The 15,567-nt window shown below is 41.6% G+C and overlaps 1 protein-coding gene across 1 annotated transcript in view; it reads left to right on the plus strand.

The window, feature by feature from the left end:
* The first annotated feature begins 2,383 nt into the window (after positions 1-2,383).
* Positions 2,384-15,567, plus strand: part of NRG3 (neuregulin 3) — a 152,127-nt gene continuing 138,943 nt past the window's right edge. The window contains exons 1-2 of the mRNA XM_019555549.1: positions 2,384-2,540; positions 10,048-10,089. Of these exons, the coding sequence (XP_019411094.1) occupies positions 2,384-2,540; positions 10,048-10,089 (199 nt within the window). The remainder of the gene's footprint in view (positions 2,541-10,047; positions 10,090-15,567) is intronic.

Here is a 15,567-nt window from a genome sequence, read left to right on the forward strand (position 1 = left end):
ACCTAAGCTAAGTTTTCTGAATGCTTGTTCATACCCTTAGCCAGCATCTCTATGCTTTAATTTTGTTTCAGCATAAGTTTCCAAAAGTAACTAGTAAATTGCAATTAGGTTACAGCTATCACATATGTCTTTATCTAAGAGATCATGTGTTTAAAGAAGAGAAACCAGCACTTGTTTCCCTACCAGTCTTAAGTGCTTGGGGTAGGTCTTTCCAGAAAGTAGGTAGAAGAGTAATTTGCACTGAAAATCAGCAGAAATTTTTCTCCCTGTTCTTTTGAAAAATCCATTCCTGGATCTTTCATACAACTGACTTTGTATTTTTGTCTGTTTTAAAAGAAATTTGTAATATACAAAGCTGCAAAAGTTTTTTTGTGTTCATTTCCTTTTCTGTAGTGTCCTGAACTTAATAAGATCCATTTTCAGATTATTTTGAAGTCTTTTTGGACACAGATATTCTCTTTCCTTCATTTGTATAGTATTCATCCAGTACAATGGAATCCCACTCTATTTGAAGCCCTATACCTTGGTAATAAATATGGGAATATGGTAATAATACTGCCATAATACTAGTAAAATTGATGACGATGATGTTTTCATTTGGATCCATTTTTGACTTTTTGTGTGTCTCTGTTCTTCTTTTACATGCTTCCCTTGATATAGCAGACCATTTAGGAATTGAATTCATGGGTAAGAATTCACTTTTCTCTCCTTAACTTCTTAATATTGATTTTTTTGGGACTAGACCTTTGACTGAAATGGCCTTTGCTTTAGGCCCTGAATATTTGCATGTGTAATGTTAGCCAGATTTATTTGTTACATTTTGGATTATTTTAGGACCTTAATTTAATGCACACGGTATGGAAAATAACACATTACATCATGGCACCCGAAAAAATATTTTGTACAAGGCTTAAGATATTGGAAAAGGTTCAATAATAACATGTCTGTCTTGATGCAAAGTTACTGTAAATGTTTAAAAAGCTTTAAAACTTGAATTTCCATATAGTATGAAGTGTTGTAACATGTTAAAATAAGTCATATTAAAACAGGCCAATACACTAGTACTTAGCAGACACCTGAGAGATATTTGAAAAGAAATGACAAGCAAACTGACTTTAATTTAGCATAAAGTATTTTATTTTAAGGTAGGAAGGAATAGACAGTGAATCACAGGGTTTGCTTCTCACTAGTTTAAAAACTGAAAAAAAAGTATATTTTTATGGCTCAGATGATTAATCTATAATAGTTTTGCTAGCCTGTGGGAGTGCTGAGCTTCACAGGTCAAAACCTCATTTGACAACTGGTGTTCAGTAAAGAATATAGGTTTTTTTTCTTAGGAATCCAAAGTTAATCCTTAGCAGAGATAGTGAACAAATTCCTTCCTTTTATAAAACCAGAAGTAAGGTTGAAAATGTCTGAAAAGCAAAATTAACAGTTACTCAACTAGTTCCTAAATAACATTGTCTCAGCTAATCTGTCCCTTCCTCTATTGTATTGCTTAGAACATCCAACTATTAACTCAGTCAGTCTTGCTTACATGGATATATTAACATATTAAGAGTTAATATGTTAACTGTTAATAAGAAAATATTTACAGTAACATGAAGAAAAATATTGTTTTGATATAATCATCAGGGACGTCAACTAAAAATAAAAAAGACTGAGGAGGAACAACTCAAGATTTGAAATGGTATGTTTAGAAGATCTTACAGGGGGAGAAAATGACTGCTGACTTTTGCTATGGCATTGCTTTTTGATTCTCCTGTGATTTAAGGCACAACCCTATTATTTACAAGTAAAAATGGCTTAAGTAGTACAGCTTTTTAAAGGGGTTCAGTTATTTGTGTGCTAACATCTTCACCTCTGTAGATAATGAAGTCAATATTGCTAAATTAATAAGAGGTGAGCTGTCTTACACATGGGAGTAGTGATGTTTTTCACCCAGATTATGGAAGCAGGGAACGCAGTGTTTTCAAGTCTTCTCAGATTTTTCAAGTCAACTAGATACCAGAACTATTTTAGAATAAGACCCAGCTGAATACAGCGTAGTGTTTGAACAGATCAGGGACATAGAACCTTACAAAAAATGAGCATTCAGAATGTTAGATGAAACTTAAGGCTCAAGGTCTGTCTGAGCACATGCACAGCTCGCTTATGGCATTTGATAGGGAGCTGTTGCTGACTTCTAGTTTTGCTCCAGTGTAAATTAAGCTGGGGGGAAATGTAACATGGGAGGACTTTTTCAGCAGAGAATCAGGGAACACAAGTCTTCTTCCATACTATCTACTTCCTTATCTTGCCTCCTCCTCCCCATTTGCCTAATCTATTCTTAGCCCCCTTCCCAAACCTTAACATATAATTCTTATCCTGTCTCTTAAGTTGAATGGTGTCTTTTATGGATGTAGTGGAAACAGATGATGAACCTGAGACAGGAACTGGAGAACCACCTTTGCAGAGGGCTAATTCCAGAAGAGCTCTCCAACAGGTGCAGATAATTCTGCAAGATAATTTCCTAGTGGATAAGAAAGAACTTGATTTGGGTTGGGGTTTCTGGGCACTACTACATACACATACACAAATACTGTATCGTATATATCATAATCATCTCTCTGAATATTTCAAGGTACTTTACAGATGTTAATAAGTTTAGTGTCCTAGCATTTCTGGCAGGTAAGTAATCCAATAAGCAAAGATTAACATGATTAAGAACAAACTAGTTTCTGTCAGGAGAAGATATTAAAGACAGAACCAGGTATTCTTAATAAAACCCTGTTTATCTACAAAGACCTGGATCCCTGAACACTGAAGAAACAAAACAGCAAGAGCATGTGCCTTTAGCTTCACAAATAGCAGTAGCCCAAATTTGTTCTGCTCCACAGACAGCATGGAGGTCTGGCTAGTAGCCAGAGCATTGGTTTGGACAGCTCAGGTTCTGCTTGTGCTGACGCAAGCTTATATTACCTGTATGGTGTCACTTTTTGTCATGGCAGGTTTTTTTGCTACCGCTATTTCCTGATAGCAAAGTTTGCCACTGCACTGCAAATTTGCAGTGCATTCTGTGTTTTCATGTTCCCCACATGTAGTTTGTGGTGCCACAAACCTAACACCCCTAAACATGGGGACCAGCCCTTTGGCTACGGCTCCAAAACTCTTTCAGCCAGGACATGGTGCTAAGGCTCGCTCTCTCTCCTAGGATTTTCTCAGGGTCAAAAACCAGTTCTGCTGTGTCTGCATCCTTGTCTTTCCTCACTTTTTTTCTTATTCTCTTACTGTTTTCTTTCATAGACACACAACCCTTCACAAAACAGTAACAAGCAACACTCCTATATCTATTTCAGTTCTTCATACCCCCTTCTTGGGAGAATTGATATGCCTATTTGAGAGGCTGCTCTTGTGTTAGTTACCTGTTTACAAAAAGGAATGTAGTGGTTTCTAAGCACAATTTCAAAAGTGAAGGGCTGTGCTTATACTGCCATTGTGACAAAATACACATTTCAAATATAAAAGTGAAACAAAGTTTCTCACACAGGAACAAAAGGAAAACTGACTTCAGACTCCTCAGCTCTTCTTATATCATAGCCATTCATGATGGGATATGCATGTAAAATATGAAAGCTCACTCCAGTGGACTACAGATGAAGCCCTAGTTATGCAAGAAAGGACAAACCAATGTCAGCAGCTGAAGCACAACAAAAGTTATGAGAGATAAACTAGGTGGTTCGAAGACCCTGAGGTGGAATTGATCTAAGTTACTCAGTTTTCTGTAAATGATGTCGTTAGATTGGTAATGAACAGAGCACACATTCACCCTCTGGTGGAGGGGTGTCAAATCTTAGACCAGGTTCTGGCATTTTTAAACCAGACTGCATGTACTGGATTTCTGTTATGGGTAAAACCAGTTTCTGATCACTCACACTTCTGATCAATTATACTTAAAATTATAATGGCTGTTTCTGGTCTATTAGAAAAAAAACACCCAAGCATAAAACAAGCATTGCAAATGTACAGGGTTGTTTTGCTGTGTGTGGCACTAAATTATGACCTTCCCCACAGAAGAAGTCCATAGATCTAATTCGCATCACATACTTGCATAAATTAGGATTCCAGTGAAGGCAATGGAATTAAATCATTGTAAAAGCAGCATGAATTTGGAATCAGTCTCTTAAATATTCAGTCATCACATCTCTGAAGTTACTGGAATAAACTAAAAACAGCAACAAAAAGGCATAAGATGCAATTAAACTTATTTCTGAATATTATTCATTTCGGAAAAAGCTGATTCATTCTCTGTAAAATCATTTTACTAGCAAATGTTGTAATAGCCAGCTAGGTCTTCTATTAATGTGACCAGTGTGAGTATGTAGGTGAGACTCAGGGGATACATGATGCGGTTACTTGAATCTCTGACCTTGAATTTTATCATCCACTGCAACAGACACATTTTGATTTTGCCAAGCCAAAACAGCTTGTTTTTGCTGAGGGACAGTATCAGCAAAACTGAGGAAATTGAATCTTTTTGCTGCTTTGCAGAACTAAAAAGAAGGCAACATTCACTGATTTCTTAACAGCTCAGAGTGTATGTAGCTTGTTGACTGCGCTTCATATGTGCAACAATATCTTTAAGTAGCAAAAAAACAAATGAAAAGAAATAAGTGATAACTGAGAAGGCCTTCATGATCATTGAATATTATCAGCCACATTCTCAGCTGGTGCAATTTATATGATTCTGTTATCTTCAACAGAGCTGCGTTTACTTGCAGCAGCTGTGAATGTATGTAGCTGCATGTATTCTAATAAGAGTAAAGTACAGACTTCCCTGAATTCCATTATCAGTAATAAGCTTATGTATCCTATTTTGACAGTAATGCTCTTTAGAGTATGGACAATTTTTGCTTGTCAGTGCAGTCATTGGAGTCCTGATCCCTGATCCCAATGGTTGCCAGGGGTAATTAAAGTATAAATAAATAACAATTTTCCTCCTAAATTTAAGTGTAACTATTAATACTATTTAATCATGCAATTTTATTTTCTTAATAAGTTCCTAAAAACTAAAAGATCAGAATGGAACTTCACAGAACAATTGGATGGTTCCCAGAGAGGAGAGAAATGCAGCTTTTAATTGAACCATCAAACCATGCATATGTTTAATACCAGTGCGTGCACCTACATGTCCAATTAGCATGAAGCAATAAACTCTGGTGCAGTTTGTGCTAGAGTTAGCTGCTCCTAGGTGCAGCATCTTCACATGCACCCAGGACTGCAGTTGTTTTAGCTGTAGCGGAGCAGACCTGAGCTAGCAGAGTATTTAGGGGGTCAGCCATGGGGTGACAGCACTGGGCAGTGGAGGGGCTTGGTCATGAGGCTGCTAAAGTGTGAGGCTAGACAGCAGACAGTCCCTGCACTGTAGCACTGTCTTGCCTCACCCATGTATTTCAGCACACTAAATTACTCTGCTATAGAATAGTACTTGTCCCAGACAGTACTTTCCTACAGCAGAGTTAATTAATTTACCGAGCTCTAATATGAGCACACATGTACATGGTGATGCTTTGCAGTGGAGCTAATTAATCAGCTCCACAGTAAAGTGTATATGTAGATGCACCTAATATCACCAAAAATTAATAATTAATTTATCCTGTTTCCTTACTGCTTGCCAACCTAGTATTCAGTATCTTTGCTTATCAGCTCTTTTCTAAAATTAGGCTGTCAACACTTTGATGTAAAGACCATATTTTTTATTTGTTTTATGACTACTTTTATAAGTACTACAAAGTAATAGTGGAACCCAATGGCATAAAATGCCTTTGGTATTAGCACTTTCCAGAAGACAGTCCTTCACACTGAGAAGAATGATCAGCTAGAATCTCTACAGACTAGAATATTGGGGATCCAGTGGAAGCAGGAAGTCCTCAAAAACACATGGGAATACTGAGGAGGCACAGTATCTGGGGTAAGAAACACAAAAAAGATTAGCATCTGTGGGTTAGATATGTTTACCGAGGGCCTTGTTACACTTTAATTTTAGGTGGCTCCTGAAGCTCTTAACCCCTGGACTGTCTACACATTAACACCTGGAACTAGTTTTAAGCACATTTTAGGCAGCTTGAAGTTATGCCACTCCAGGGCAGATTTGTCTCTGATCTGTGTTATCCAGCTCATGTTCCATTAATGTAGAGCAGGGCAAAATATGGCCCATGGGCTGGATTCGGCCCACCAGGTCATTCTATCTGGGCTATAGGGCCTAAACAAATTAGTAAATGAATATTTCTTTGCTCCTGGCTGCCTGCCAAAGCTGACAGGAGACAGGGGCAGTAGGACCCAGGGGGAGCCCTCGGCAGAACTGAGCAGCCCAGCCCCACTCCACCCCTAGCCATTTCACTCTCTTCCTGCCGTCACCCTGCTCTGGCACCATGTGGCTCCCAGCTGCATCATTGGAGTGGGGAGCACCCAGCCACACAGGTAAGTGTGTGTGTGTGTGTGTGTGTGTGTGTGTCCATATGCGCACAGGCAGGGGCAGAGTGTGTAGGGGGGGCAGGCAGGAGCAGTGTGTGTGCAGGCAGGAGCTGTGTGTGTGTGTGTGTGTGTGTGTGCGTGCGCACTTGCAGGCAGGGGTAGTATGGGTGTGTGTGGGTGTGTTCATAGTGTGAGTCCCACATGTATACCCCACTATACACATACACCCACACACACCCTTGCACTGCCATGTATACAGACTCCCACACTCACATCTCCTCACACACCCCAGCCAACCCTTTCCCCTACACATCTACCCACACCTCATATACCCACAAACCCACAGCCCCCACACAAACCTATATGAACCCCCACAATATACAAGTGTAAGACTTAATTTTAAGCTATTGTGCAATCACCTCTGTGTATACTACACAAACACATGTAAATCAGGACAAAAATATTTTTTGAAATCAAATTAATGAATGCTGTAGAAGTTTGCTTTTTAGAATATAATTTGCTTTAACCTGGTTCCAAGATGGCAGAACCCTTTGCTGAAAGGAGTACTTCCAGGGGCAAGGGGAGGGACTTCGGGTGGCAAAGGTCAGGGGTTAGGGAGCAGGACTTCCAGTCACAAGATGGTGACTGGGGGGACACCTGTCAAGGGGTGGGGCTACCTGCATGGCCCTCAACAGCCTGACAAAACTCAGGAAGCCGCCCTCTGCCTGAAATAATTGCCCACCCCTGCATTAATGTGTCCACTCCCCACAGATGAGCAACGCAAATTGCATTCTTCCAGCATCCCAGGTTGCAGTATTTCCTCTACCCCCTCATGTTGTATGTGAACAATTTTTTCACCCCCTGAAATCTACTGTCTGGGGGACAATTCTGACGCCAAGCCAACTCCTCCCTTCTACCCCTGGGGGTGTAACTTTTCCACCCTCAATGGTAAAACCTCATGCGAATAGCCTGCAGAGTACATACCAGCTAGCCAGGCTGGAAGGCAAGTACAGATCCAGGAGTGGAGTCTGGGAGTAGAGGGAAGAAGGAAGGTGGGGGTGGGGGTAGGGGCAGATCAGGTCCCCATGGGTTGGGGCTTTCTTCCCGGGGAAGGTGTGGTAGCTACCCCAAAAGCACCTTCCCTCACCAGTCCCACCTTCTGGGAATCCAAGGAAGCATGATGAGCACCCCCCTTGCACTTGTCAGTGTTGAATCCCATCCTATTCTCATCCGCCCACCCCTGTAACCTGTCTAGGTCTGGTTGTAGCCTATTCCTCCCTTCTAGTGTGCCCACATCCCCCCACATCTTAGTGTCATCAGCAAATTTGAACAGGGTGCTTTTTACACCATTGTCCAAGTCACTGATGAAGATGTTGAACAGTGCGGGCCCAAGGACTGAGCCCTGGGGGACCCCATTGCCCACATCCCTCTGGGTCAAAAATGACCCATCCACCACCACTCTCTGGGTGCGGCCCTCTAGCCACTTGGTGACCATTTGACTTTTACCACCCCCATTTCCTTTTCACCTACTATATCATTACCCACTGCCATCCCATTAACTCTTCACCTCTCAGCTTCATTTTTCTGTGTCCCCAACCTGACTCTCCCCCCCCTCCCTCCCCCACATCCTCACAGAGCAGGGATAGAAGCCTGGCTCACCAGACCTTTAGTGGGAAGTCACAGTTCTGCATGTGGGGAGACGGTCAAAGAAGGTTTTTAGCTGTAAGGTGTGACTGCTCCAAACTCAAGCAAGCACTAACACTAAGTAACATTTGAGCAGTTAAAAGTGCAACATGTAACAAAGTCCTGAAAGTTTAAGCTACTGTTTAAGGCTGAACCTTTGCCAATTTGAATTGAAAAAGGATTTAATCATGTGTGATTTTTTGAGCAGTGTGAATTGTGTTCTATGTTACCCTATGTATTTCTCATCATGTTTCCCCCTGCCAAAATGTGTGTCCAATTTCTTACTCCACTGGCAGAAAATTATTGGTAGCTAATTTACACTGCTTGTGAAGATTACGATAGGGATTTACTTTATATTTAATTTAGGTGTATTGCAGTAATCTATGGCAATTTCTAACCCTTTTCAGTATTAAAGTCACGCTGTGAATTATATAGGTGAACATGTTCTAGTGCATTTTAATTTATCTGAGTAATTTTCTTCTCTTTTTTCTGTTGTGACAATAAATTCAGCTTTTTTTCTTACCAAGTGAAGAGGGGAGGAAGTATAGTCATCCTATTAGTTTTTTGCTTTTCCTTTTATAGTAAATTTTCCAGGAAATTCATAAAGTACTTTATTACCAAGAAGCAAATGTTTTTGTCTGCTCTGGTGTTTGAAAAAACAAAAGATATCAAAAATAAGGGGGCATATCAAGTTGTTATCAGTGACATTGAGTCTATCCTTTGTAATGTTTTCATTTTCCTGAGCAAATAGAATCCATGTGTAGAGGTAGGAGGAAGATATTTTCTTTGAACAACAAAGGAATTGATGTGGGAACTTGAATAAATGGCTATTTCATACATACTTCTAGGAAAATACACACATTTGTCTTTAATTTCTGGTTAACCCTTAATCCATGTCATTATACTTACAAAGTAAAAAGAAATGTGTACACTGGGAACCAGGTTTTAGGGAAAAATACACAAGCAACACGCCTGAAAAAACTTGTATATACAGATTTGCTGACTGATTATGTACTTATGCATTTAAATTGTGCATGCATAATATTTTGCAGGTGACAATGCCTTTCAAGTTTCTATGCGTATGGCCCATTTCTACATGGAGCATTACGTGAAAGCCAGGTCATTGGATTGCACAAATACTGAATTTAGAATTTTATAATTAAATGTGATACTCTATTCAGTGAATTTCATAAACTGTATTTTGAATGTGATATTTAGGTTAATGGTTGATTTAGCCTGAGAAATTGCCAGAACAGAAGGAACACAAAGGAATAGGCCTTCTGATAATGCGCAATCTCAAATTTTTCTCCTGACTCTGTTTGGTAAGCATTTGTTCAGATGCTTTGGTTAGTATTTGTTTGGATGCATACAGTATGTGACTAGTAGCTCTTGTATTTGTTCCTCACTGCAACATTCCTAGAAAGAGGCTGGATCTTTATGCCAATCTTGTTAGCATGGTAGAGGCACTTATTTTAGAAGAAGTACCAGGATTTGTCCAGGGGTGAAACTGCCTGGCCTTTACATTAACTGGTACCAGATGAAGTTGGAAGCAACTTTGGAGGTGGTAAGCACAGCACATTTTACAGGATTCATTGTTAGCCTATTTACTCATTTCTTCCTTTGCTTTGCTGTAGCTGTAAATTGTACTCTAACTACTTAGGAGACCATGATTCTGAGTGACAAAAGTTGTGCACTTTTACACAGTCGTGATGGAGTTGGTGCTAGGTTGGCCCCTCTCTCATTTCCAAGAACTATGGAGACACCTGTTGCATCTACCAGGCCATACCAGTATGAGTGATCAGAAAACAATGACTGTTTAAATTAAAGAAGAGTAAGTACCACATTAAATGTGCTTGTAACACTATTGATGTTTCTAACAGTGAACTAAAACTTTGTGTCCTCTGTGCCTAGATGAGGCTGCTCCTCCACAGTTGCTAGAAGAAGGAGAGAAAGGTAGGTCATGTAAAAAAAAATTGCCAATGAACCATAGATAGCTCTAAATGATTTCTTTTCATGTACACTTTTCTTTTCTTTTTCAGGAGCACTAGAATTTGACAAGCTGGAGAAATGCTGAGTGAATTGCTGCAGTGGCTGGATTTTTAAAAATATAATTATTCTAATTATTTTGCAGTTGTCTGGTGTTCCATTTCTCCTGCACCATCAACATCTCTCTCACAACTAATCAGATACTGGTTGAAGGCCACTGTTATTCCTAAAGTAATTAATGGTTTACCATCATGATAATCATGGTAATTATGATATAAGAAGACCAGCCAGGTGTTCAGGTATTATACCTCATAGTCATAGTCATGCTGGGATCAGCTAAGAAACTCTACAGTATTCCTGGAGGCAGAATACTTTACTAAAGTTTTAGTACCAATGCCATCGGGATCACAGACTGCATGCACTTTCAGACGATAGAAGTGGATTTGTGTTCCACAATGTAGATCTCCTCATTCCTTGTAGGTGCAACCAATCCCATTACTAAATTTTCATCAGGTATGGATGCAGTGCTTAACAAGTCTGATTTGATGGTATCTATCTACTTTATTCTTTGTGGTTATGCCTCTGTTTCTCAATATCTGCCTTTCACTAGATATACCTGCTTCACTAGATCTACCTGCTATCTTCTTTTATATTTTTTAGGCTTGGATTTTGTGCTTGTATATTTAGGTTAGCAGATGAAAGCTATCTGCAATGTTAGAGCATTATTATTAATGGCTTTTTAATTGTCTTGGCAGTTTTACTGGTAATATTTAAATCATGTTTACATTCCAATACAAATGAAAATACAAGTAAACAAACAAACAAAAAAAACCCCAATAAACTATTAATGATCCAAAGTTAATTGAGGTTAGTGGGAGACTTGCTGTTATTTTTAATGGGTTTTTATTCAGTTCAATGGGAACTGATCCAGCTCCCATTGAAATCAATGGGATTTTTTTTCCATTAGCTGGTTCCAAGCCATTGATGGGGAATGGGAATATAATGTATGCCTGAGTAGTACTGACACCTCCCACTTTCTATAGGAGACTCACTGCTGCTTACAGATATAAAAGCCAGGGAGCTGCTTCCTTGTTTTAACCTTCTTTCATTTCTCTTTCCTTATCTGTCCACTCTTCTTTAGTTTGTCTTCTCCTTTATGTGCCTATAAATTCTCTGCTATTGATGCTTCAAACGTTTTCTGAAGAGTTAGGGTAACTTTGTTTTTTAAATGATTTGTATTAACTGTTATGCAGAGTACTGGGGAATCATTTCAAAATATCAAAAATATTCTAGTTTTCTCTAATATAGAGAGAGAGATAAAAATTGAGAGAGAGAGATGTTTGGAAGTTTGCTCATTTGTAGTTGTAATGGTTCCTCCTGTCATTGAAAATGATACAGAACTTGAACAACTGGAGCTGCACGTGTTTTAAATTGCCTAGTTCATAAAATATGTACTCTTCAAAAATGAATACAGCAATGTTAACTTAGGTAATCAGCTTTAGAAAAACAAAAACACATTTTACTTACTATATGATACAGTGGCATGGGATATTAATGAAGTAAATGCAGCTGCAACTTTATCCTTGTGTTGGCATTTATTTTATCCGGCTGTTGACATTTAATTTAATTCGACAAATTTCAGTTTTAAATTCATTCTTGAAACAATGTTAGTTTGTTTGTGACAAACAAAGGTTAGGCATTTTTTCATGATAATAGATGTATTTATGTTTCCTTGAGTTTGGAGAGAGGATTTTGATTTTGCATAAACTGTACACAACATTGTCTTATGCTGGGAGTTTTTCTGCAAGCTACAGAGGCAGTGTAAAAATTGCGTGGGGTAAATGGTGGTGTTTTAAGTGCTGAGCATTAAGTAATTTTATCCTCCAAATTACTAAATGACAATCTCAAAATAATATTAATCTCCCACTGCCAGTTTGGCAAAATGAATCCCACTTTTTTTAGGCTTATGTATTTCTTTGCCTTACCTTGAAAGACACCTCCATTAAAATCAAGCAAAATAAAGTTAGTTATGATTGACTAATTATTAAATAAAAGAAAACAACAACATAGTACAGAATACAAATAGTAAACAATTTTATTTCACTTAGATGCTCTTTGGTTTTTCTCTTTGTGGAAAGATTAGATTTTCACTTACAGTGCTTTCTAGCTACTTTGCATACATTTTAAGCCAAGCAGGTATGAACAAAAGCAGGTACTGTGGAGTAGCTGAAGTACTAAGTTCACACTTCTAGCTCACTTGACAGCTTACTTCACATACATACCTATGGCCCCTGGCAGACAATGGCCTGACTGGGATCAGAGGAATTTTATGTCCTATCCCAAACACAGCTACTCTTGCCATGTCACACATTTGTTGCATGGGGCATAATGTTAAGAACTAAGGCATAACTTCCCTCCAATTCCAACTGTCATTACAGAAGTGCCCCGCATCTGATCCTGCAGATTGGGCAGGAGACAGCTCTGTCTTGGATCCAGGGCTGCCTCCAGTGGCTTCCAGACCCAGATTTGCCAGGGTCAGGCCAAACAAACACTAGATTTTCAGCTCTGAGCCTGGGTTTTCTTGGGCCAGGTCTGACAATCAGCTGGTTGCTGTCCCCAACCCATGGGACAGGCCTGGGTCTGGTTTCAGACTTCAGGCTGTAGGCTAACAATTATCCTGGGTCAGCCACAGGACTGCCCACCTTCACATATAGTTTTAAAAGTCCTGGGGCACTGGGACCTTAGGATCAGGGGGCTTCTCCCCAGTCTTGGGGTCCCTGTGACCCAGGACATGTAAAAAGTGCATGGGTAGACCAGCTCTCCATAACAAAGCATTATAGTGCCTTTTCCTGCAGCCCCAGTGGGGACAGCAGGCCAAAGCAGGTAAGTATACTGGGTGTATGGGGGCATGGGAGGGGTTGCCAAGTTTCCAGTGTGACGGGGGGAGCTTCTCAGTTACTCCAGCTGGGCAACAACGGAACCCACTGTCCTAGCAGTTCATTTTTGGTGTTGGAACTTGGGCCGTCCCAGTGCTGACCCTTCTCCCTGTGTCAGTGCTGCCAATCAGCTGATGGTCAGCATTGGGATGGGGAGGGGGATCCTACAATTTATGGCACAATACAAATAAACAATGTTCAACATTGTTTGTAGAACTAGTGTAAGTGAATCCTGCTTGGTGTGGATAATGTAAAGAGTTTCTAAATGGGTGATGATGAAGTTTAAGTATCACAAAACTAAAGATAGTCTTTAAATGCATTTACTTCAACAAACTTCAGGGAACTGTCAGAAGGAAGCCATTAATAAATATTAGTAAGCTTAAATTGCAGTATATCTCCCTCTTTGGTTACCAACGTTATCTTGCATCTCCTTTCCAGGAACATATAGGACAGATCCAAATGAGCATGGCTGGGCAGTATGCAGTGTCACTGTAACGGGGCCTACTGGGGCCGATCACCGTGTGGCCCGCCCGTCTGTTCTTGGGTTAACCGCCCGCCTTATTGCCCCCCATGCTTTGGTCTTAATTGATTAATTAATAGATGTAATAAGGTGGGAGGCTGCCCATTTTCTGCCATGCTGCTAGGGGGTGCTATCTGGGGCTCCATTCCTCCCCTACACCACAGCCCAAGCCTTGCAGATGACATCATGATGTTCTCAGATGCGCCAATCCCCCATGATGGGGCCCAGAATCCTGCTGTAAGACCCCCAAGTGAGTTCTTCCCTTTAGGCAGAGTCTGCTGCCAACATACCAGGCTATAAATCTTCCTGCCACCAGTTCCCCTTCGGGTATGGTCCCTTCACTGGCACCTTCAGCTCAGACTAGCCCCAGCCCACCTCCAGGCCAGTCAGAACCCCAGGCCCCTGGCTCTTGGGTGTCCCTCTTGGTGGGCCTCCTTGCCCTTCTGACCCTCCTGGTCTTGGCCCCTGCCTAGGCCAGTCAGGGGAAGCTCTGGCAGGCCTCGCTATATGACCCATACTCTTAACTTGGGGTCCCCTTCTCTGGGTCCTCCTCCACAGATGTGGGGAGCTGGGGTTACCTCACACCACAACTGGTGCCTCAGGGTCTCACAGGGGACTCTCATTCCCCCCTGGGCAGCAGGTCATGGTGCTACTACTGGTGTTATATTCAACCCAAACTCTGCTTCCACACTGGAGGACTTACTGGGGTCAGGACTCAGCTCGCTCTCTCTGGCTGAGTCCCCTCTCCCTTCATAGCACTGCACATGCTGCACCCCTCACACTGGGGACTCCCCACACTCATAATGCCCCCTTTACTTGGGGTCCTGGGGCTTCCCTCCACAGGTGGGCTCAGGTGGCCATAGCCGTGCCTGGCCCCAACTCTCCTCTTCGGGGTCTCAAACACCCGCAGGACTCAGGCAGCCTTGGCCACACCTGACCTCCAACTCTCTTTCTCGGGTCTTGCACCCCCACAACTACCTCCAGTGTACGCGACTACACCCTGCTGGGAGTGGGTGGCCTGGTGAGGGCTCGGGGTTAAGGTGCCCCGACCTGCCCTTCACTGGGGTGATCACTGGACTGGCATTTCCTGGGGGCTCCCATGCCACTGGCAGCCTTACCAGGCCACCTGCTCCTGGCAGGGTGTAGTTTCCGGTCATACCCAGGACCAGGAGCCTCCTACCATCCCCTACAGCTCCTCCCTTACCTCCAAATGAAACTCAGCAGCCCTCTGGCCAGGCGGTGTTGTTGCCTGCTCTCCAGCAGAGAAACTGCCTTATTTACATAGGCATCCCTGAGCCTAAAATGACTGCCCTCATTAGGCACCTGGAGACTGCCAGCTCCAAGGCCTTAAAGTGGCACCTAGTGCCCTACCACAGTCACAAACATGTTTTCAGCACCACATATTGCAGTCAGGCATTCTCTGCACTATAAGGGCACACTTCCTGAGTGTGCGCTGCTCCAGTTTTTTTCCCCCACAGTTTTTTATGACCCCTGGAAATAGAGCAGCACATGCTTAGGCAGTATCTGCTGCTGAAAAGCAGAGCCAGGTTGCATGAAGCCTGCTGCAGCTGCTGGCCAGGCTGCAGCTGGCAAGATTACCACAGCTGAAGCCCTGGGAGGCCTTCCCTACCACCCTTGGGGTAACTTGCCACACACCAAAGTGCAAATGGCATGGGCATTCCCTGGGGACAAGTAGCTGTGGCGCAAGGTGCACTACCACTACTTATCCCCAGGGAACCAAATGTCCATACACATCTGCATGTGCCTATATAGTCGAAATAAAATGACTCATACGTACCTAATGTTTTCAGTAGTCTATTTAGTGTTCCCCTAAGGGGTCAGGCCAATGCTTAGGATCTTAATATTGTGCTGTTAGACAGGAGGGTATGACACAATTAAACATATAGAAACACACAAATCAATTAGGTGCATACACACACACACACTACCAGCTCAGGCACAGCCTCATCCAAACCAGCCTAGGCACAT

Source organism: Crocodylus porosus, unplaced genomic scaffold, assembly GCF_001723895.1.
Source record: "Crocodylus porosus isolate Cpor-Errol unplaced genomic scaffold, CroPor_comp1, whole genome shotgun sequence".
Lineage (NCBI taxonomy): Eukaryota > Metazoa > Chordata > Crocodylia > Crocodylidae > Crocodylus > Crocodylus porosus.